This window comes from Alexandromys fortis, unplaced genomic scaffold (genome assembly GCF_014885135.2).
Source record: "Alexandromys fortis isolate MF-2015 unplaced genomic scaffold, M_Fortis_MF-2015_v1.1 scaffold_21, whole genome shotgun sequence".
Classification (NCBI taxonomy): Eukaryota; Metazoa; Chordata; class Mammalia; order Rodentia; family Cricetidae; genus Alexandromys; species Alexandromys fortis.
Genome location: NW_026067905.1, coordinates 1,180,200 through 1,205,447, shown reverse-complemented (window position 1 = coordinate 1,205,447; position 25,248 = coordinate 1,180,200). Strand labels below are relative to the sequence as shown.

General features: G+C 43.5%; 1 protein-coding gene across 1 annotated transcript in view; it reads right to left on the bottom strand.

Moving 5' to 3' along the window:
• Positions 1-17,135: 17,135 nt before the first annotated feature.
• Positions 17,136-25,248, bottom strand: part of St8sia1 (ST8 alpha-N-acetyl-neuraminide alpha-2,8-sialyltransferase 1) — a 129,649-nt gene continuing 121,536 nt past the window's right edge. The window contains exon 5 of the mRNA XM_050135296.1: positions 17,136-17,642. Within this exon, the coding sequence (XP_049991253.1) occupies positions 17,156-17,642 (487 nt within the window). The 3' untranslated portion in view covers positions 17,136-17,155. The remainder of the gene's footprint in view (positions 17,643-25,248) is intronic.

The following is a 25,248-nucleotide window of genomic DNA, read 5'->3' as shown; positions in this document are numbered from 1 at the left end:
AGAGAGAGAGAGAGAGAGAGAGAGAGAGAGAGAAGGGGGCCTGGAAAGATGACTTAGGATAAGATGCTTGCTGTTCTTTCTAAGGACAAAGGGTTCAGTACTCAGCCCTTGGAGATGACTCACAACTGCCTATAACCAATGCTCTTTTCTGCCCCTATGAATTAAAATATGAATCTTTATAAAACTAAACAAATGATATTTTACCAAAAATTCAGAATATTTTATGTGCAAATAGAAATATTTTTTATAATAATAAAAGCCATCTGCTGCCTGCAGGAAGATAACTGGGAGAGGTGGGACTGTGGGAAACAGGAGCCTGTTTAGTTTGTCTCCTTGGAACAAGGATGCTCCATAGTTTACTGCCTCATGGGAGCTGAGTCTGAAATGAAAATATCTTAGGTTTGCATAACAAATCCAAAATTCTGATTTTTAAATGAAAGCTATTAATTATTTCACCAAGTGGAGACTTTTTTTGCTTTTGTTCTTTTTTCAGTTTTTATTTTTAACTATTTTCTTTATATTTCTTCTTCTCTCATACAGCATCCTGACCAAAGTTTTTCCTCCCTCCACTCCTCCAGTTCCCCTCCCACTTTCCCATCCCCGAGTTCCACTGCTCCTCCATTTCCCTTCAGTAAAGAGCAGGCTTCTCAGGACATCAACCAAACACAGCATAACAAGACACAACACAAGACTAGGCACAAACCCTCATATCCAGGCTGGAGAGAACCCAATAGGAAGAAAAGGGTCCCAGGAATAGGCAAGAGAGAGATACCCCTACTCCCACCGTTAGGAGTCCCACAAAAACGCAAGGTAACAACCACAGCATGTATGCAGAGGACTGAGGGCAGACCCATGCAGGTTCCATGATTGCCGATTCAGTCTTCCTAGAACGTCCTTGGAGTTTTCTAAGGGAGCCATGGCTTCAGGGAGGACCCGACTTCAGGAAACGATCTGGGGAATCTGTGACAGGATCTGTGAGGTGTAAAAAGCGAAGGAAACAAGAGGTGAAAAACGTGCCGTGAAGACAGCTCACAGAAAGAGCCAACTCTGGGAAAGCAGCTTCTTATCTTCCTCCCATCGTTTCGGTACGGTGTATGCCCCTGAAAAGAAAATGTTAGTAAGTGATAGACTTCCGGAATAATGAGGAGGTAGCATGACCCCGGAAGAGATTACGTTAGTACGTGGTTGAAGGGATCCTAAGGAGAAGCACGGGTGACAGAGACACAGGCAGCGCATGCGCGGGTGACACGGAAAGGAGATCAGAAATAAGGGTTTTCCAAAGGTGAGTTTCCGCTTGCTATTCTTTCTATTGGCCCCGCAGGTGCTCAGAAACCCAGGCTGGAAAATGCTCCTCCACCTGTTGTCCAGAACACTGGGAGCGAGCCACATGCTAGCTGTCTGCTGTAGGCAGAAAGGTACGCTCGTATGGAGAGAGTGGAAAGAGTTCTCGGTTCACGGAGGTGGTGGGAAACAGAAACAACAGAAAGAGGGTTGAGTTGGTAGAGTGCACCCCTGGGGTCAATCCCCAGCATTTCAGAAACCATGTGCGGTAGTGCCCAATACTCAGGAAGTGGAGGCAGGAGGATCAGAAATTCACAGTCATCCTTGGCTACGTAGAAAGTTAGAGGAAACCCTGGGATATGAGTCACCCTGTCTCAAAAATAAATAGGATAGAAACAAGACACCCTCTCTCAAAAATAAGTACAATATGTGTGTACAAAATATAAGAAGTAACGGTTTAAGACATTGGATACCAGACAAGACTACTTTTACATAAGCAGTCAAGATTAAATGACTAAACTTAATTGAGAAGAATTAAAAAGATCACGAGTTTTGCTGGAAATATGGAGAAACTACTGTTCCAATAGCTGCTACTGGTCAGGTAAAGTAACACACTTTTCAACAGTGTAGTTGCATCTGGAAGACCAAACATTTCCCTGCAGCCGTTCCACGCTGGGTGCTCACCAGAGGAAGCCAGCTTTCATATACACCACAGCCCTTTGATGTGTAGTAGCCAAAAACAAGGAAAACCCCTAGGAACCAGCACGTGGTGGACAGTGTATGGCACGTCCACCTGATGGGATCAGTCCCACAATGGAAAGGACTTCACACTGGCACCTTCTCCCATGGGCAGCATCCTCAAAACCATGTTGCTGGGTGAAAAAATGCCAGACAACAGAGCTTATGCCTGACATGATTTTATTTATTTATATGGAATTACAAAATCTGTATGATGAAAGGGCACAGGTCAGTTGTGTCTGGGGGTGGGCAGGGTAAGGGTTGTCAACCTGGAACAATGATAGGAGCACGAGAAACCTGGTCTTATTGATTGACTCATGTTGATTGTAGAGGGTTCATGGGCAGGCATGGACGTCAACTGTACGTGCTAAATATGTGTGATCTATTACATACCAGTTATACTGCATGAAGTTGTTAAAATATGTAAATACTTAGAACCCAACAATCCAGAGAGAGAGAGAGAGAGTTCAGTACAGTGAGGTCTTTGAAATAAACTATAATTGAAATGATCTGAGAGATGCCCTACAAATTTCTGTAAGTCTCTTTAATTAGAAATTTGGTTTGTAGTTTTCTAACTCACAGAAAAGCTATTGGAAACACACAATAATTGTGTGTGGTCTTTTTCTTTTCTTTCTTTCTTTTTTTTTTTTTTTTTTTTTTTTTTTTTTTTTTTTTTTTTTTTTTTTTTTTTGCTTTTCAGGTAAAGGGTCTCATGATGTAACCAAGGCTGTCCTCAAACTGCTGATCCCCCTGCCTCCACCTCACAAATTCTTAAGATTACAGGCATATGCCCCCACACCCTGCTGGTGGTGCTTTTGTTTTGGTTTTCCTGATTACTTCTTCTGCTTCTCCTCTTCCTGTTTGTCCCTTCATTTCATCTTTCCTCATCGTTGACCACTTTCTTCTCCCCTGCAACCTCCCCTTTTATAATACCATTTTCTCCAAACTATAGCAATGTACTGTTTCCAAAAGCACAGCCTGGCTGGCCTTTCTCCCAGGCCTTCATTTCCTCCTTAGCTGTTGATTCAGAGGATGGTGTTCAGTAAGCTGTTTGACACCTCAACTGTGGCCATTTCTCTCCACTTTGAAAGGTTGGCTTTAGTGTGTTTTGATCCACACCCGCTGCCAAGGGGCTTAGCTAGGAATGGCTGCTCTGCAGGCCTTGTGGTTATTGGATCGGGCCAGGGTTCCATGAGGGCTGGTTGTCATGTAGTCACACTGAGTCAGCATGATTTGGGTCTTTGGACACAGATGCCTGTGGATCCTTCCTCAAGGATGTTTGCAAGAGGCAGTGCCTCTTATTACCCTGCCCACACCCCAGTCAGGGAGATACCCTGGCATGCAGGACCTGGCGCCTTTATTGAGCAGATTCCACCCCCGCCCCCAGCTAAAGAAACTTGACCTGATGAGCTAGACAAGGAATCTTAAACGTGTGTGTGTGTGTGTGTGTGTGTGTGTGTGTGTGTGTGTGTGTGTGTGTTCTTTTGCACAGCCTAGCATCAAGCTCACAGTCCTCAGTTCTCTTGTCTCGGCATCCTGGGTGCTGAAATGAGCAGCCACACACCATCACGTTCAGCCCTCTTCAGTCATCTTTCCTAACTTGTCTCCGTGTTTTCACTTGCAGTGATGCTTGATCTTCCCCACCCCACTGGGATCTCTTCACGGCCACCTTCAGAGACCAGTCATCCTTCCATTCCCCAGAGAGGCAGTGCTGCATAGATACTCATCCAGGGCATGAATTTTAAAAGCAAAGAAGCAAATAGGCGTCGGATATTTTCATAACACCTTGTGTGTTAGAGCCCCCTAGTGTCCAACTAATGTCTACTGAAGCTCAAGTTCATGAGAATTTGAGCAGATTGTCGAGGGAGCTACGTCTGACTCAATCCTTTGAGTCGAGATCCTTTTCTCTCCCGTCGCTAAGACTCACGGGGAGAGGAAGGGACAGCAGCAGGCATGGCGCTTTCATTTCCTTGATGGCAGCTCTCTCGTGTGCCAAAGCCTCCTCATAAACGTTTTTCCTTTTCTCCAGTAATGGGGAATAAAAGCATCCTATTGATTCTGAAGTAGACACTTTTCATGTTTTGACATTTCCGAGAGCAAATTGCATCCTGCTGTTGCCGCCTCATTTCTTATACTTTAGCTGTGTGGCAATTGTGGGATAATGGTCATTTCCTACACTCACTTGGAAACTTGGTTACAAGCTTCTCTGGTGCACATCAGTTGAGCTGTGGGCATTTGTTTGTATCATGGCTTGGTTGTGGTTGAATTTTAGGCCATTTCAGTATCTTCAAATATTAACCATTTCATATGTGCATGTATAAAGTCATGGGCCATTATCCTTAAAAGGAGGCAGGCAGATCACATAACAGGACATAAATTAGTGCAAATTTGTGATGTTTTGCAGAACATGTTTCCATACTACACAGAGAAACAATCAAGTTGTCAACAATACCCAAGAAGAAGGGAAGACAGTGGCAGAGTCTGGGGAGCTGGGTGTTTATAGAGAGATTTGCTCAGAAACACAGTTTGTTGTGGGCTCAGCAATGCCACTCAAGGTGGAAAGAGGTGTGCCAGCCCCACCAAATAAATGCTTTTAAGTCAAGCAGCAATAGATGGTGGAGCCTATGCACTCACTGTGAAAGACCACCAAGATGCTCATTTGCCAGTGCCTTCCTTTTAAGTGTGTATATATGTGGCTGTGGCTTTGGGTACGTGTGTGTGTGTGTGTGTGTGTGTGTGTGTGTGTGTGTGCAGGAGAGCACACACATATGTGCACATGTCTGTGGAGGTCAAATGACAACTTCAGGTGTCATCTTCAGGAACACCATCCGGCTCCTCTGACACCTGTTCTATATTGGCCTTGGAGCTCACCATCAAGCTAAGCAGGAAGGCTACTCCGGGGAGCCTCTTGTCGTTCCTCCCTAGTGATTACAGGCACAGAGCATGGTGCCCCGAGTTTTTCTGAGTGCTAGAGATCAAACTGGGGTCCTTGTGCATGCAAGGCAAAAACTTCTCTGACTGAACCATCATCCCCCAGCCTAGGTGTCAGTGCCTTCTTGATAATCTTTGAGAGAGCTCTTCCTTTAGTGGTAGGTGACTAGTTCAGAAAAATGGTAAAATTTAGACAGAGATTCCTCAAAATCATATTGATAATGGTAAATGTATTAAAAAGAACACAGTTATGAGCAACTATAAACAAATCAGCATATCACTATGAAAAAATGCCTGATTGATGATGAACAGAAATTATCTTTTTGCATTTAATCTACCTAAAACCACAACATGATATTTTTCTTTAAAAAAATGAGACTCCTTCCAAAACTGTTTTTGCCTATAAATGTCAGGTAACTGGGATAGTTTTTCCTCTAGCACCATGGTCTTTCCTCATGCACATTAAATGCTAAAGGAAAAGGAAACACTCATCAAAAGTATTGGTACCTTACCAGGCCTGGCCAATGCCAAAGTGATCTTCAGGTTGGAACACTGATTTGAGCCCTAGAGCAAAATCCCTGGTCAAGAACCTCCCAGGTCCTCATGTTAGTCTAAGGAGAGGCAAAGAAAATGTTCTCGTAGATATAGTATCTCAAAGATCTAGCATCCTGGAAGTGGGGATTGCTAAGCCCAGAAAAGCAATACATCTGTCACTTAACAACCAGCTCCTATTTTATTTTTTTACTTCACTTAAAAGAGGTCTTTCTGTATTGATCCGGCTTGCCTGGCATGATGCAGACCAGATCTACAATAAACTCGGAGTGATCCTCTTGCCTCTGTCTCTGAAGTGCTGGTGTCACAGACATGTGCCACCATACCTGGCTGCGTTCAAACTTTATATTTATGGTTGTGAGCCTAGCCTTTAACGGCTGAGCCATCTCTCCAGCCCTGCATTCAAACTTTAAAATGTGATTGCACAGAGGTCTTCCAGGTGCAAATATAAAATGTTACATGTTAAATATCAAGAGAGTAAACAACTCCATTAAAATGCTCTATAGCACTAAAAACAAAGGAACAAACAGAAAATAAACACAAATGGACAAATGGTTAATAAATAAAGATGTGTCTTCTAGATGCATGGTTAAGAATAACACTAGCCGGTCCCACTGTGTTGAGCTCTCTGCTATCATTCTTTCTATTTAACGAGTGTTCCTTGGTCAGAAGGATAGTGTAGTGATTTGAATGTAATTTTGGAAGAAGTTTAGTGTGTTGCCTAGAGATATTTCTTGTGACAGTTTGGTGAAGAAAGTGTCTGCCATTGTCCAAAGAGTCTGCCTGAGGCTAAGGTGAAGAGATTTGGATTAATTCTGTTGGCAGAGGAAATCTCAAAACAGCCTTGTATAGACGCTGTCATGTGGTTATTACTGTTTACTCTTCTACAGATTTGTAATGAAAAGGAGCAAGCTGAGCAAGGAAAAATACAAAACGTACGTCAGAAAGTGGAATGGAGCTAAAGTCCTATGTTCAAGATCAACAGATTAAGAAATGTAATAAAGGAAGAGGTGACGTCAGCGCAAGATCCCACCCAGCTAAGTTTCCAATTTGTGAAAAGGAACTGAAGAAAAGCTTAGAGCTGGGTGCAGCGGGGCACACCTTTAATCCCAGCACTGGGAAGGCAGAGACTGGTGGATCTCTGAGTTTGAGGCCAGCCTTGTCTACAGATCCGGCTTCAAGACAGCCAAGCTTAGGAGAGTGAAAGAAACCATCAAAAACAGAAAGTTGGTGAAGATATACGTAATTGAATAAAGGGCCACTTCCAGCCCGAGTAAGCTGCAGAATTTGGCAGCTTCAGTCACATGGTTCTGGAGTTAAGGATAGAAGAAAGGGGCTATGGACTTTTCTCACACCACTAAGGAAACTGCTGAGGTCAGATATGTGTTAGGGGTGTCCCTGAATGGAGGCCTAGAGAGGCCATTGTGTGAAGTTGTGAAATTGAAGCCTAGATTTCCTTGAAGACCCCGAGATGTTGGAGATGCCAGAGTTGTGGGATACCTGCCAAGGAGAGCTGCTAACAGGGAGTGGAACCAGCCCAAGAGAAAAAAGTGTGTGCAGTCAACAAAGCTGACAGGAGTTGGAGATCTGAAGAGTGTTCTGACATCAGACATGGAGACGCAGAGTCTGGAGTTTGCCCAGCTGGTTTTCAGTCTTGCTTTGGTCCAGTGTTTCCTCACTGTGCTCCCGTCCCTATGGTTTGGAATGGTAATGTGTATCCTGTGCCTTTATATAGTGGAAGTATGTGATCTGGTTTTTTTTTTTCATCTATAGGGAATTCCAGTTAATAGATTGCATGAATCTCAGAAGAGACTTTGAACTTTGGACTTTAAATCATTGTTGAGATTGGGATAGACTGTGAGGACTTTGAAGTTGGACTGAATGCATTTTTCATTATGATATAATTATAAACTTGCGGTGGCCAGGGAGTGGAATGTGGTAGTTTGAATATAATTGGCCCCCGTAATCTCTTAGGGAGTGGCACTGTTAGGAGATGTGACATTGTTGGAATAGGTGTGACCTTGTTGGAGGAAGCGTGTCACTGAGGAGGCGGGTTTTGAGGTCTCATATATACTCAAACCATGCCCAGTGTCTCAGTTTACTTTCTGTTGCCTGTGCAAAATATCGAACTCTCAGGTGCCTCTCCAGCACCCATCTGCCTGCATGCTGCCATGTCCCACCATGAGGATATCAAACTTAATGAACCACTGAACTCTAAGCCACCCAATCAAAAGTTTTTCTTTGTAGGAGTTGGCGTGATCATGGTGTCTCTTCACAGCAATAGAAAGCTAACTAAGACAGATAGTGTATGCAGTACATAATATTAACATGGTAAATACCATTGAGTTCATAGATGCTGATGTTAGCAGAAAACAATGAGGATAGAAAAGGAGGACTCAGGATAAATGTCTGCTTAGGTTAGATGGAGACTGTGTGCTCTGTGGAGAAGAGCATTGTGAGCAACTCCAGACTGCTCTAGGGACCGATGTCATCATCTCAGCCTTCATCTTTGTCAAAAGCTTCCAACAAAACAGCGTGGCCAGGATGCCTGTGATAATCTCACCTCTCTCTCTCTCTCTCTCTCTCTCTCTCTCTCTCTCTCTCTCTCTCCTTCTCTACCACGTGGTTAGGGTATCAGGTACAGAGGTTATGCCTGGAATCACGGACGGGGTCAAGGATACCCTGCTTCTAGTGCCCAGCCAGCAAAAGCTCAGATGAGAGTCACCTCTGGAGTAGAGTCAGTCCCCAGACAGCCACCAGGGAAGAAGCTGATGTCAAGAGTCCCCATGTCCAGGCTTTAGTGTCTGTCTGCTCCCCGCATGCAAACATCAGAATAGTCTTGACTGACGTCTAGTTTGACACCAATAAGCTCTTAATTGTCTTTTAATTCAACTTTTCATTTCACTGTTTATCATGAAAAATGTTCCCAGTATATGGGTTGGAGAGATGATTCTGTTGTTAAGAACATTCGTTACTTTTCCGGACAACCTGAGTTCAATCCCCAGCATCCACGTCGGGTGACACACAACCACTTGTAACTCCAGTTCCAGAGAAACCAACATCTTCAGGTCCCCAGGAACACTAAACACATGTGCTAGATACACTATATATAAATAAAAAGTAATAAAAATAAAATCTTAACTTCTTCCCAATATTGAGGATAGTTCTCCCCCTTCCCAGTTTGTGCCCAGAAACCATGATTCTTGTGGCACAAACGAGAATAACCAGGCTGTCTGCATGCTTCAAAAGCTCCAAAGACTCCATACTATGAATTAGAACTGGATTTGATCACCCTCCTTTAGTTCCTCTATGATCTCAATAGCCCATGATTTGTAATTATCCTGCTTCCTGGCTTGGGGGAACTCCTGAGCATACATCCATGGCATTGGGCGCTGGCAAAATGGAACAGCTGGATTGGGTAAAATTTAGATGATTGTGCGACCTAACGAGTTGGTTACCAAAGGTAAATACGTTTTCCTCACACAGTTAGGGTAACCCACGTTTATATGACGAGGCTTCTTACCCCATGAAGTGATTTACTAAACACCATGCCTCATCTCCACTAATTCATAGACTCATTTTTCTTAAAGCAGATAGAGCCTAAAAGGCTACCGTGAAAATGAAGGATGTCACTTCCTCTGAGGAAATGTCTGAGAATCGGGATGCAGAGCCCTAGGGACTGGGAGTACAAAGCAATCACTTAAATGATTCACAGGAGTGTTATGTGGCCTCTGAAAGCCACCCTCTTAGAACACCGGAGTCTCAATGTCTTTCCCTGTGTTCCCGTGTTATCAGCTAGTGAGAGTGTCTCGACACGCATACTGAAATGGACTCTCTGCAAAGATGAACAGTTTCGCTGCCGGGAAAAGAGGCTCGTGTGTCTTAGTCATGCCATGCAGATGCATGCCTTCCCACTCCTCTGCCTAAAGTGAATTCTTTCATAGACTAGGCAGTGCTAATCTTTTTTTTTTCAGTCTCAATAAATGGCTCAGTGGTTATGAACACTGGCACTCTGCAGAGGACAAGAGTTCAGTGCCAGCACCCACTTGGTGGCTCACAACCACCCATAACTCCAGTCCCAGAGGGTCTGACGCCCTCTTCCGCCCTCCTCAGGCACTGCACCTGCGTGGTGCACGCACAGACACACATACAGGCAAACACCATACACGTAAAATAAAAGTTAAAAAAAAAACTTTAAAATCACATTAGTTCATTTGTTTTACAATTATGTATTATTTACTTTTATATTTATTCACATGGTATACGTGTGGAAGTCAAAAGACAGCTTTCCTTTTACCATGTGGCTTCCAAGAATCAAACTGAAGTCTTCATGTAGCAAACCTCTCCAGCCACTGAGCCATCCCACCAGCCCCATGTGGCATTGCTATTTGCACAACTACTCTGTGTGTGTATTTTTCCTTTATCTTTTGTATTAGGTTTTATTTATTATGTTGTGTGTATGTGCACCTGTGTGGGCATGTGTGTCACAGCACACACGTGGAGGTTGGAGGAAGTTTTCAGGAGCCGTCACTCACCATGCAGACCCCCGCGGTCAGGCTCAGGTCGTCAGGGGTGGCAGCAAGCTCCCTTACCCACGGAGCCGTCTCACCAGCCCATTTGGAAAGAGTCGAGCAGGGCAGTCAAGGTTGATAGAAAGCACACAGAGAAGTGAGAAGGAAATAGTGAGCACACTTCACAGAGGACTCCACAAACTGCATTGAGAAAAAAAAAACCATTTTATTCACAGGGTACATTTCCAAATCTTCTCCAAAAAAAGGAGGTAGAGAAACTGAGACTTGGTTCGCCTTCTCACCGCCAGCACGGTTCATGAACACACCACAGAAAAGGTATTTTCCCAGTGACCCCTCTCGGGACATCACCGCTCATCTCAGCCACCAGATAGGCACCACTGTTTTCAAGTCACACCGTAAAAAAGTACCGGTTAAACTGCTTTTCTGACCTGCTACATTTTTATATAAAATTCTTAAAAAGAAGAGAAATGAAGAGCATTGGGTTCCCACACTTCCTGTCTATCAAAGGTGTCTTTAATAGGAGGAAGACACTCTGTAAACACTTCAAAGGTAACTTCAGTTTTATAGTCTGATCTAAAAGTCTTTCCCAGAATTATCATGGACCAATAGGCAGTAGGTGAGAAAGAATATTTAAAATTTCTTATTTTTGTTCTTACCCAACCTCTGAAAATATACACCGATAAAACCACTTGCATACATGTGGAATAGTCTAGAATGAGCAATGATAGAGGCTAAAGGTAAAAATTTTTCCCCAATATTTTGCAGATCAAACTATGCTGCGCGATAACTATAAGTCTAATAATATAGAATCTTTGAAGATGAAGCAGGCTTTAGAATAGTGTGCTGTGTGTCCTTGCTCTCCCCTTCTCATAGGTAGTGTCTCTCTGGTGCGCCATCAGTCACCCTAACTGGAGAGAGAAGACTGCCATAGTGAAGACAGAATGGAAGACAGCAACAGGTTGGATCATTGCTTCCACGAATGCTGGAGCTTTCTGGAAAAACATTCTTAACGCTAGGAATTTTCTGTAGGTATCACCTAAAAGCCTTTAGAAAAGTTCCACAACTGAGCAAAGGATATTTACACACCATTATCAGACTTCTCCAAGGCCTATGCACTATCAGGAATTTCTATAAAACAGTCCCATTTTTGCTACATTTAAAAGGGTCCTTGCTGACGATAAAGGTACAAGTTGCACAGACATAGAAACATCTACAAAGCAACAGACACATGAAGGGAGTATGTAAGAGGAGAGCCAAGCCAGGAAAAGTTAAGGCACCTTCTGCCACTCCCCAACATTTTCCATGGGCATCAATAGCACAAGGAAGGAGAGAGGGACAGAGGGAGGGCAGGAGAGAGACTGAACTAAAACACGAAGGATAATAAATCTAAGTTACTGTTGCCTCTTTTGGGAATCATTGTGGGGACCTGAAGCTAACACTAACTCTTGCTAAGGTGCAGTGTATGGTAACCATGTCCACCGGTCAACTTCAGGGTGACATTCACACCATTGCTGCACCATCTTGACAGAAGAGCTAAATTAGAACTCACCTTGAGAATATAAATCGAAAGAGAGGTGACAGAGTGATGTGTAGGTGTTTACTTCATCAAATTCAGGCACCCAGGAGGGTACTTCCTGGAGAGGGCAGGAACCTGGGGTCTTCAAGACCGCCAAGATCCACATGAGAATACAGGCACCAGCTTGGAGTCTTCCCTGCAACAGCCTCAATATCCATGTTCATGGTACATCTAGCACTTTTTCATCCTAATCTAACGATGACAAGGCAACACACTTCCTTTCTGTTATCTTGAAGCCATTCCGTTCTTGCAACTGCATTGTAAGACAACAACCCCTTGCTTCCTGTCTGCTGAGCTGCCTGAGGCTAAGACCCTTCCCAATATGTCCTTTGCACTGGAAAAAAATCATTATTTTCTCTTAGTTTTTATTTCAGTTACATTTTTTCTCTATTCCATTTTTTCTTTCTATTACTGTACAGAGAAATCCAGAATTCCGTGAACACAGTTTTCTCTGAAGTCCCATCACTTAGTGTTTACTGTTAATGGCATGAAACATACATTTGAAAGTGACAGGAACCTGGAGGAAATCTAGTTACACAGAAGCTAGAAGAAGCACGAACTATATTTGGCTATTACACCATTACTCTTGGACAACTCTGCCTTGCTGGTTGAATCTTAACATTTTCAACTGAAAAGCAAAACCAGGAATGTTTTGAACACATCAGTGAGACTGAAAGTCGTGGTCAGATGAGCAACCATAAAATGTAATTCCTCTTTTGTGGCTTAACAAGTGAGAGTCAAGGGCTTTGGCTGTTACTCAAGTGCATACAATATTATAACTCACTTCAATATGCCTGTTCCTCTGCGTTAAAGGAAGAAGAAACTACAAATGTCAGCAACAGAGAGAAAACCCAAACAAGGAAGCAGAAGTGCATTCCTTCCTTGTTGCAACGAGAAAGGTTAGAAAGTATGAAGAACGGTTCCATTCATGTGCACGCGTCAATCATTCATCTCTGGGAGGTACGTGAAAATGTCAAATGTCAAATGGCACAGTAAGGCCAAGAGTAAGGCAAACACTATTCATATTCTTGTGTTTGTGTGCATGCACATGTGTGTGTGTGTGTGTGTGTGTGTGTGCCTGGGTGTATGAGGGATGTCTACAAATTTGAGACCCCCCCCCACTTATCAAACAGGAACTATATTGGGCTGAGAATAAACCCTGTGGCCTCACACTTAGTTATACACCCTCTGGACTTCAGAAGTTTGTGGTTTCAAAGAAAACTCTAGGATATCTGATCTCTCCCTAGCTTTAGGAACTCAGAAAGTTCATCCGTGTGTACAGAGAAGTCTACTCCTCATGATCGTACGCAACTAAGTCAAGGTGATCAGACTCTGCCACGGGGCACCCAGATTAGCAAGTGCAAGCTCAGATACTAGAGCTCATAAGGTGAAGGCCCTCAGTGCACTGGTGACTGTTTTTCTCATTAGATCTCTCCTGACGAGGGTCTGCCAGCAAAAATTCAACAAAGTTGATACGGAAATTTAAACTGTAGATTGGCACTACCTGAACATCTTCCTTTTGAGAATTAATTCTCTGCCTTTATTAAGATGTATTTCCTAGGGGCTGGAGAGATGGCTTAGAGCTTAAGAGCATTGCTTGCTCTTCCAAAGGTCCTGAGTTCAATTCCCGGCAACCACATGGTGGCTCACAACCATCTGTAATGGGGTCTGGTGCCCTCTTCTGGCCTGCAGGCATACACACAGACAGAATNAGAAAGCAGAAAACAAAACTCACCAGGATCATTTTTAAAAGTAGTATTACTGGGGCTGGAGAGATGGCTCAGAGCTTAAGAGCATTGCCTCTCTTCCTAGAGGTCCTGAGTTCAATTCCCAGCAACCACATGGTGACTCACAACCATCTGTAATGGGGTCTGGTGCCCTCTTCTGGCCTGCAGGCATACACACAGACAGAATATTGTATACATAATAAATAAATAAATAAATATTTTTTTTAAAAAAGATGTATTTCCTAATTATTTGTAGGTATATAGTCCCACTTGCATGCAGCATCCATGGAGTGCAGATGAGGACGCCAGCTCACCTGGACCTGGACTGACAGGCAGCTGTGCTCAAGGACATGTGTGTCGGAAACTGAACTCAGGTCCTCTGCAGGGGCAGTCAGAACTCTTACGGGCTGAGAAGGCCCTCCATCTGCTCCCTCCCTTTGGCAAAGTCATAAAAGTGAGCAATCTAGTTTAGGCACACAATTTTGATATACTTTTGTAGAGCATTTAATAGTGGTGAGCACACAGGTCCAGGGGTCATCTTCCGTGACAAGGGCTTTCAGGTACAAGCTTTATTTCTGGTGGGATGACTTACTCTTCACCTGACATAATTCTTACTGAAGTGTGATTGAAATCAAATCGCAGCCATTCTTGCTCAGGGACTTGAGAACCAAAGCAGTTCTCCAGTTGCAGTTGAGTAAACTGAGAATTCCTGCCTGGGTGCTCATGTGTAGTCTCTGCATCCTTTTCCCCGTGAATCAGCAATCTTACTTTTGTCTCTGTCTCTCTCTGTGTCTCTCTTTCCTTCTCTCTCTCATATATGAATTGCCATGCATGCATACATATACACATTTAAAGCATTGGCCTAATTGTTGGTAGAGAGGGGTGTCATCTCTTGCCAGATGCACTGAAGTCAATTCAGTGTTTTCTATTGACTATGCCCTTCATAACCCAAATCCCTTCTGTCTGAAAGTTAAAGGTCAAATATGTTAAATAATGGAACAGGCCCAGAGCTGAAGGCCTTAATTTCAAGAAGTAGAATTTAATAGTCCCCAACCTCTTAAAGGTAATAGAGTACTCCAGAAGATTCTAGGGGTGATTCTGGGGAGGTTTCTCCAGAATTATTAAAAATAATGTTAAACACACACACATAGTTATATATACATACTCAGAGAGACACCCATTCAGCCACACCTACCTCTTGCTTAGCTACATCATCTAATCAAACACACATAAAGTTACGTATTATGACATATGCACCTATGAATTGTCACTATAAAATAATAGAAGGTTGCAGCAATGCTGTTCATGCCATGAACATTACACCTGTGTCCTAAAGGGCAAATGGCACAAACAAGCTTTTCTTTTGGCCTAACCTGGGGTTTCTCAATTCCCACACCACTACCGTCTCTGGGCCATTCTCTACGGCAAGTGGCTGACCCATTGCTGCTGGACCACCGTCCACGGCTATTCCCACTGCAAGCAGCTAGCATTCCTGGTCATAACAAGAAAATGTCCCCAGGTGTTGCTTATGGCCCCTGGGAGGGAAGGGCAGTCATCGTGGGTGAAAGCACAGCTCTACCTGACGGTGTTGACCATTTCTGCTCTGCAGTTCAGATGCCAGGTAGACTAGCTTTACAGCTTGTAGACGAAACCCACGACTCCTACGTGGACCTGCTCCAGGACCTGCAGCGAGCGTTCAAACTCCCAAATAGCCTTCTCCATGAACTGGGATGTGTGGATTTTATGAGCTTCTTGCTTAGATTCTGACTAATTCTGAAATGCATTCACCTGAATGCACATTTAATTAATCTTTGTATGTGTTGTTTTTCTAGGCCTTTTATACTTTTAATAAAGTCTATTGGTAGAAATTCATTTTTTCTTAGGTAATTATTAAATACTAGTCCCTCAAAACAGGGATTATATTAAGTGTTGTACAGTCAGGACTAACACATTTAACACTGCCTTCCTGACAGGCTGATGCTACCACACAAGATGGAAACACCAGGCCAGCCTGCACGGTGGTGAACTTCCCAAACCTTTCATTCTCTAAACATCAGCACAACCCGTCTCTGTTCATGATGCTAATTTCTAGAGTAACCTGGATATTTGATCACATTTGGCAACGTGCAACTCTTCCATAACTTTGATAACTTGTAAATTAGCGTTCATTGTAAAGCCTCTTTTCACAGACGTGGTCAATATACTAAGTTCATACCTTCAAGGTGAAGTAGAGCTTGTGGGTCAGTTTTACCTAAACATGACAACACTTGAAAGAATAAACGTGAGTTTTCACAGCTCCTTGGAGCCTAACAACCACATAAGATGTCTCTGCGTGTCCCTTACTTACAGTAGACGCATTTGGCTGTGGAGTTCCCTTGTGTCAAAGCAGCTGTACCAAGCTGCACAAGCAGCCGCACCTGACACAGAAAATACAGAGCTAGTGGTTCCTACCTGCTCATTTGCATGAACCAGGTCCCTGGTCACTATGCTCAGCACAAGGTGCATTCATGAGATTTGGGAGGTGGGGGAGGCAGAATGAATAAGACAGCAGTTCTCATCCTGGATTATGTTTTTGAGGGTAAACCTTGCACCCTGTGCTGGCATGCAAACAGACAGTAACTGCTATGCCAGCTCAACTTATGTCAACATGAAATGGATTCCACACGACGTCTCTGCAGCGCTTCCACGCTGGTTATACACTCCAGGCCACGCATGCTCGGTTTCAACAGTGACATGAGAATAGTCTTTGATTACTTTGTATAGTGTGTCCGAGCACATGTGTTTATACTCATGTGTACACGCACACACATCATCTTGAAAGGGAATATTCATGTGTAAGTACGCATGAGTTACCTTAAAGGAAAATATTCACGTTAAAGAGAAAAGGGCCCTGCCTCCTGGTCTGTCGGCCTCAGAGACTAAGTTCTTACTTCACCTCTCGTTAAATGAAGACACTTTTGCCCCTTTACAAGTGAATAAAGCAATTGTGTGCAGAGTGATTTGGGGAAAATACCAGCATCGGAGTCTATGGGTTGATGTAACAGGGACCTAAAGTTGAGCTTCTCTCTCAGCATCTGGGACGAGGAAGCATCTCCTGTTATCTAGATTATAAATCAAAGTAATAAAAGATTATTCTCATGTATCTGTCAGAGCTGAGTCATGGCCTGGTGGCTGTAACCAGTCTAAAGTCAACACAGCTTCATACTAAATAGACCTAACCAAAGAGGCAAGAAGCAATTCTTACTTAAAACTGTACTAGCGGAGGGGACTTTAGCCAACATAGACTTGTTTTAACGAATCACAAAAATCAGCAGGAAAGATTTTGTAAGTCTACCCCATCACCCACCCACAGCCCTAAACAGGACAAAAATAAATAATAATTTTTAAAAAACCTACAGTTCTAACGCCAGTCTCAATAAGACAGGTCTTTTAAAATGACTGCGATGCCACGGCATATTGACTGTCAGCAGTATCCCCGGCATCTCCCACATGCTGCCATGATGAGCCCCTCGGCCTTAGCAATCAGACTTCATCTGCTCCTTGAATCTCGTCTTCTAGATCTGAACCACAGACACGTCATCTGCCGGAATCACCTCCTTGGGATCCCAGTTGTAAATCCAGGACACACTATAAAATCTTCCCCCAGAACATTTACTTCTTAGTGTTGGCCAAGCTAACGTCAAAGGCCAAGTTTTGCTTGGGTTTTTGTTTGGTTCCTGTCATGCCAATCCATGACACACTTTGGCCACTCCTTTTGGAAGTCATATAGAAAACCTAGCAAAAATATTCCCCAGCCCAGTTCTTTCTTCTTCTGGTCCCTAGGAAGTGGGCTCAAGTGATGGCTCCTCACATGGGTCTAGCTGCATCCTCAGCGCACCAATTTTGTGAAGGTACCAGAGTTGGAGAAATTCCTCAGGCATGGCGTGGAAGCCCGAGTAGGGCAAGACATTGTCGTAGTAGTGGTGACTAATGGGCTCCTCGTGCATATTTGCGGAGAAGGGCCAGAAGCCGTAGATGGCCACCTCTTCACAGAGGCCTAAGGCTGCGCTGACCAGAAACAGTCCTGTAGACAGGCGCTTGGCATGGATTCCCCTGCTCTTCCAGAACTTTCCAATGCTCCGCAGAAAGTTAGGGTTAGCAAAAAGCACTGTTTGATTGGCACCAACATCTTTCAGTGTGTAATATACACGGAGAGACGGCTCTGTTCCTGTCTTCATAGAAAAAGCAGGCATGTAGATATAGCTATGGTTATAGATCTTCATGTTGTCCACAAATGTCTTTCTGGACCAGAGCAGGTTTTGAAACCTATGGAAAATAAAAGACTCAATCAGACCTAAGAAACACAGACACATCAAAGCCCAGTCACCCTGTCCTCTGATGGTTGAAGTTATCAAACAGAACACACACACAACACTTCGCCTGAAACTTCATCAGATACCCCAGCTCATCAAATACTCCTACCAAGAACCCATCAACATTCCTTAATGAAGTTCTCCTAGGCCAACATCAACTGTGTATTTTGTTATCGCCTGGAATGGAAAGTGACTTAAGATTTGTGGCTTTGTCAAGACTGCTGATTAGGGTGGTGTTAGTGGCAAAAACAAAACTGGTTTCCTCACCAGAAGATTAAAAAGAATCACTTGTAAGACAACTTTTCCCATCAAAATCCCATGTTCAATAAGTCTTTAGTTGGCCAATGCTCTAACTGTAGGTACACAGGAAAACTGAGGCCTGTTACTGTTGTAGCTCCATGCAGAGAGCTGCCCACATCCCTCTCTGGTGAATTCTGAATTCTGCTTGTCTCTGCTCATCCAGAACCACCTGTAGGGAGAATCTCTGATTCAAATGATTGCAACTAAAATGTATAGAAGACCTCCTATATGCCAGACATGAGAGAAAGACAATTAATAGCATGTTTGTGACCTCATTTAACCTTTTATTAACCTTGCATGAGCATGTGTCTATGGGCATACTGTACATTGTGGGGGTCAGAGGGCAACCTCAGGTGTTGGTCCTCACCTTCCACCTTGATTTTGAGATAGCTTTTCTCGGTTTTGTTGTTTCCCATTGTGTAAGCCAAGCCAGCAACGCCCAAAGCTTCTAGGAATCCTCTTGTCTCTGTTCCTCATCTCACGATGGAGCTCTGGGATTATGGATGCCTGCTAGTGTTCCCAGTTGTATGTGGGTTCTGGAAATTTAAACTTGGGTCCTCATATTTGCACTCCTTACTTCACCAAGCCATTGTCTCAGGTGAATGCCTCTTTTTTAAAAAAATTTATTTACTCTTCTCTCATATACTACATCCTGACTACAGTTTTCCCTCCTTCCACTTCTCCCAGCTCCTCTCCCAACCTTCCCTCTCTCCCAGATCCATTCCTCTGTTGTCCTTTCGAAAGGGGCAGACCTCTCAGCGACATGAGATGAACACGGCATGACATGTTACAGTAAGACAAGGCACAAACCCTCATATCAAAATGCTGTGTTTTAAGTCAAGAAATTCAAGTCTGGTTAAGGAAGCAGCAGTGTAACAAACAAAACAAATATTCCAAAAGCCACACTCGATAGATCTACAAAGTACCTTAGAATGCAGAAGGCAAAAACAAATCAGTAATATTTGGAGGAGAGAGTGATGTCAGAGAAAGCTAGAGAATGCATAACTCTTCAAGAGATGTTGCTAGGGAAACAAGAAGAGACAAGGAGCATAAAGGAAGCTACAAGGTCCTAGGCAGGAGCCCACAAAGTGCTGCAAAATTAGGAAGGCTAGCTGTTCTTGGAACGTGGAAGATGGGCGTGGTTCTGACTGTGGCTGGAAATGTGGCATATTGTAAAATATCTTCCATATCTCCAACACATTGATCTTCGTGTCACCGTGTGGTGGGGAACCCTTCCTGCCCCAGTGACTGCTTACAGTGTGCACCACACTGCCTGGCTGCCAAAGGTCGAGGAGATACAATTAGGAAGTAAGAGGCTAGCAGCTGGGAGCCCAGATAAGACACTGAGGATGCGGGGTTAGTAAACACGAAAAGCAAGGGGCAGGAGGGAAGGAAGAGGAGGAGAGGGGAGGGGTAGAAAGGAAAGTAAGCAGAGAAGTGTGATGAAGTAGTTTGGGACTTCTTAGGAGCTCAGATGTCCTTCTCAGGTTCTCTGTGGGTGGAGCAGCAGCATCTGTGAACAGGGTGAAGCCACAGCTGGTAGAGGCAAATCAGGCTTGCACACATGCGACATTCACGGTGAACACAATTTCAAAGCACTGTGACAATCATGGTTCTTTATCTACCAAGAACAGAAGGAACGCTGCTAAAGCCCAGAAGGACGACCTCTCCGACTCCACATGTCCTTGACCCAGAAGCCGCGTGAACCGCTTCCCCAAGGCACCAGCCAAGGGAGAAGTGAAGAGAGTGTTTCCAGGTAGTCACTTACCTTAGAGCAGTGGTTCTCAGCCTTCCTAATGCTGTGACTCTTTAACACAGTTCCTCATGTTGTAGTGATCCCCAGCCGTAGAATTATTTTTCTTACTACTTTATAGCTGTAATTTTGCTACAGTTATGAGTCATAGTGTTAATATCTGATATGCAAGATATCTGATATTCAGTTCTCACAGGCGAAGAATCACTGCCATAAAGCAATCTAAGGAAGCACAGCCAATCATTCTCTAGAGGGCTGCCATCCTCTCTCGCACAAATTCCCACCTCGGGACTCTGGCTCACCTCGGCAGTGCTACCACGTCTTGTCTTGCCTGCCCATATCTTTGCCCTCCCTAAAATCACACATGCCTTCCTAATGACATAGAAACAACACACAGAGGACCTAACTGAACTGTCCTGTACTTTGGCTCGAATAATCTACAGAGTTCGCTGGTACCCCACCATCTGGAGCTCTGGACCACTGGTGGGCTTTTACATCCATCACTCTGAGTCTGTGAAATGCACTCACTTAGAAGAGGCAATGGGTAATCATCGTTGTCAGTTTGGATGGGTTTATAGTCAGCATGTAAACACACTTCTGTACGTATTGATGAAGGTGTTTCCAGAAAGGTTTGTGTAAGCAGGGAAGACTCACCCTGAATGTGGGCAACGCTAGTTCATGGATTTAGGCCACTGGCTGAATAAGAGAGGGAAAGCAAGCAATCCCAGCATCCATCTCTCTTTGTTGCCACGCTGATTCCACTATGAGGAGCAAACCCTTCCCGAGGATGCTCATTCCAGGAATGTTTTCACAGCAATCAAGAGAACTTATGTGAATGAAGGTGAGCTGGATGTAAGCTGCCTCCACCTGTCCGTCGATGTCTCATTCTGCATCCCTGACTGCATTCTCTTATCCTCAGCACCTCAGGACCAGCTCTGTGCCTCTCCCCAGAGGCTCGTGCTCTGAGGTGGATTTTCTGACTCTCGCCTTCCCCTTCCCCACCTCTAGGGAACCAGTCCCTCTGGCTTCTAGACACAGGAACTGCTCCATTGGCTTTATTGACCAGTGTTTGGCAGTACAAAATGTGTTTATTCTAAATGTACAGTGCAGTCTTGCTGTGTGGATACATGTGAATTGATCACTACAACAGGCTAGAATTTAATTAAAAAAGCAATTCTTCTTGATACACCCACCCTGAGAGTTACATTCTGTCTCTCATATGCCACCAATCTCCTTCCACAATCTTTCTGATTTACTATACAGTGGCTCCCATTCCCCAGAATTCTGCTCCCCTGGGGAACCGATTATCTGTATAGATAGTTGGGTGCATTGTCATGGGGAATCACAGGAGATGTCCATAATGTCCATAACACCAGAACATCTGGTTTGACTTCTATCTCCAAACTGATTACTTCGGATGGGGACTGTCATTCTCTTTGACTTTCAACTTTGAAAATGAGCATCATCTTGAATTTACTACAGCCTTAATTTTCTTCATGTTATCTGTATTTATATTTTGGGATTTCTCATTATCCCATTCTTCCAGTAGTAACCTTAATTAAGAACTCAATTCAGAGCCAGTGGGATGGTTCAGCAGGGAAAGGCGCCACCGCCAAGCCTGACAACTGGAGTTAAATTCCCAGAAATCACATGATGCAGAGATAGAAACACAAGTTGTCCTCCGGCCTCCACAAGCACATGCCACACATTCAGACAGACAGACAGACAGACAGACACACACACACACACACACACACAAAGACAAAGTAAGTAAATAAAATGTAATTTTTAAAAAGAGAACCCAATTCAACTCTAGTTATTTGCTGTCTAGCTGATGTAGTCAATATTTAATGATCAATAGTTTAACAGTGTTGGTTTTGAATTTTACTTATTTGTTATAAAATTCTATTAGAATCCCAGCCACTGGTCTGTAGGCTCGGTGTGCACCAGCACACATTTGCCTCACGCATTTAGATTCCCTTGTCCATTCACTGCCCCAGAGATGCTCTCCAGACTCATGGAAATTCAATCTAAACATTCACAGCCAATTCCTTAGTCTCACCTAACCTTTTAAAGGACTTCCTTGGCTTCTGTGGTGGCTTAGGCCTGGAATCCCAGCACCAGGTGGTCTGAAGGAGGAGGAACGCCATAATTTGGATACTAACCTAGGCCACATAGTAAGTTCTAGGCCAGCCTGAGCTGGAGACTGTTTCTTGGGAAGCACAACACAGTGGAAGAGATTGCTCAGTGGGTATAGGTGCTAACCACTGAGTCTGAAAACCAGAGTTCAATCCGGGAAGCGACATGGTGGAAAGAAAGAATTGACTGTGGCACATGCGCCTCGTTGAACATGCATAACCAATGAATACATAAATAAATAAACATAGAACAATAGCAATAATAATTAAAAATAGTAAAAAGATTGCTCAATTTCTCAATAAGAATCAATGTATCCATTAAGAGTATATACTCACTGAAGACATGAACTACTCTAATTAATCCTTTGCATTTTATAATCTAGCTCAGAAGAGCTGTGTATCATATATTAAAAATTAAATGGAGATAAAACCGATATAGTTTGCTCATGCCTGTAAGCTGAGTATTCAAAGCCAAGAAAGGAGGGCTGCTTGAGTCTGAAGCCAGCTGGGAATACACAGAGAATTCCAGGCTATCCTGGGCTACATATCAAGAGCCCTTGTCTCAAAAGCAAAGAAAACTTTAAAACAGTGAAAATTAAATTGTTATTTAATGAAAACACTGAGATATTTGGAAGTTTGAGTAATAAAGTCATGCCTCACCAGAAAATTCCATCATAATCTCCAAATGAGCAAGACAGTTAGCAGAAGTATAGATAAAATAACAGAAAAGCGAAATAAAACTTGTGGACTCAGGCCCTCAGCAGAGGAAATTATCAACCAAATTGCTGGGAGTGGAAAGCGATTTTTGCCATGGAAATGAGACAGCTACCATGAAAGGGAAATGGCTCTAAACTATTTACAGCAGAGCTGACAAGTGACTAGACACTGGAGGGGATTAGAATCTAAAGCGCTGGCGTGGGATGGAGGCCAGGTTTCAATTAATGAGAATATTAAATTATTTGTTTAACAGGCTGCTGGCTATAGGATTACAAACTGAACAAGACCAAGAAAGAAAAAGGCTCCCTTTCTGTCTTCCTCCAGCAAGTCTCCAGGAGTGAGAGAAAAAACTGTCCTGAAAAGTCCAAATCTACACTGAAAGCAAAAAGGGAAGCACAGTGTTGAGGACCGCCCCCTGGAATTGCCAGACTTTGAAGGAAACCTCAGGAGTTACCAGACTTTTGGGGAACCTCTGTGAGTTGCCAGACTTCCCGGGGAACTCTCTCGGTATGAGTTGCCCACAGAAAACAGAAAACCAGCCTTAGAAAAGTCAAAGCAAGAAGTAATGTGCAGAGCAGTGTGTTAAAGGTGCTGGTGTCCTGTGGAGACACCAAGGAAGAGAGCATCTAGAACCATCGGCAAAGTCAGCGATCTGACTGTGGGTGCTAGGGCCACACAGGGGGCTAGCATCAGTCTGACTGTGGGTGCTAGGGGCACACAAGGGGACCAGCTTCAATCTGACCGTGGGTCCTAGGGCCACACGAGTGGGTCAGTCCCTAAAGTCGTATTCTGTCATCTCTGTGCACCGGTGAGGAGGTAATAGGTCCAGGCAGATGTGTGCTTAGCCTGAGGGACACTGGCGCCACCCTGTGACACATCTGCACAGCCAGGCTTACATGCCCAAAGGAATGATGACATTTACCTCAACCAGCACAAGAACAAAGATCTACATGAAATTGCATGAAATGACTCCTGGGAGCTAGCCGAAAGAAACTGAGAGGGCAGCACTCTCCACCGGAGTAAAGACCACCTTTAGCAGATCCTAGGAGCAGAGAGCCAAGGCTAGTGGGCACTGAGAGACAACCTGGACCTCAAAAACAAAAGAAATCAGGAGCATTAGTGGAGCAGAAAGAAATGCTTTGACATCTATATTAGTCTGTTCAAAAAGATTCATTGTGATTGTATCCAGACGGGAGTGCTATAAAAGGAGAATATTTAGGTAATGAGAATGGTTGGTGATTAAACATATAGTGACAGAGGAGTTTTGGCAAAGGGACACTCCAGCAAAGAGCTGAAAGGTCACCTTGAAAGCCATCCATCCATCACATGGTGCTGAGCAAAAGCTCACACTCCCAGGTGAATGTTGTCTTCCACACCCATGATTTCCTAGCAGACCAAAGTGTGTGGCAGTTGCAAGGAAATTGCTAGGGCTCCAGTAAGAACCAGCACTGCGTAGAGGGGCTCTGTAAGACCTAGGCAAAGTTTAAAGTTGGGCAGGATGAAAACAGTGTGCTGGGGTGTTTGCCTAGTGAAGCATGTTTCTGCAGCTACCAGGCTAGGCACTGATCTAAATCAGGTCAGCAAAGCACAATGTGCAGGACAGGGCTGCTGTGCAGGCCAGGAGAACAGAGATCAATCCTTATTTTCCCACAAGAAATCAATAGATACATTAGAAATTTTAAATCTGTAATTAAGCGTGCTGCTTTCAAATCAAAGAAGAAAAATGTCAGCCAGAGACGTTGGAAGGAATTGATTTCTTGAAACATGACTTGAGGGGGTAGGGAGGGCTTAGGCTAAGACAGCTGCGTTTTTCCTTAAGCTTTATTGCTCTGTTTGATTTTTAAAAGCTGTGTGCATGCATTATTTTTTTTATAAAACTGAATATTTTAATTTTTAAATCCCCTAAAATTTATAAAATAATGTGCTGATCAAATTCACAAGACCAAGAAAACTTTATGTCAATAACAAGATGATAAGATGATAAAGCTGTATGTATGTATTTAAACATGTATGTATATGTGTATACATACAATAAGCATATATTATTTTATGTATATGTGTATTATGTATGAATGTTTATGCATGTATGCATTGTACATGTTCAAATATATGAACGCATGTATGCATGCTATGCATGTATATGCATGCATATGTATACATGTGTGTATCCATGTATGAATGTGCATTATTATGCATATGTGTACATAGATATAAAACCATAGATATTAAAAATCCCCATGCCAAGCCAGGTGGTGGGTGGCACATACCTTTAATCCCAGCACTTGGGAGGCAGAGGCAGGCAGATCTCTATGAATTCAAGGCCAGCCTGGTCTACAGCTAGTTCCAGGACAGGCTACAAAGCTACAGAGACCCTGTCTCAAACATACACACACACAAACAAACAAAATCTCCACACCTTCATAGTGAGTCTTTAGTTTAAAAGGGAACATTTTTAAAATAATAAAATAGAAGCCTTCTAAAAGTGCCTTTACATTTTGTTACAAAAGAGAACTCAGTATAAACAAGCAACTGCTATACAAGCCACACTGTTATCCGAAGGTATTTCAATGAGAACTCAACTATAAAAGACATCCACACTGAGGAAGAGAACTCTTACAAGGTGTTCGCGAGAGGAAGTCTGTCAGTCTCCA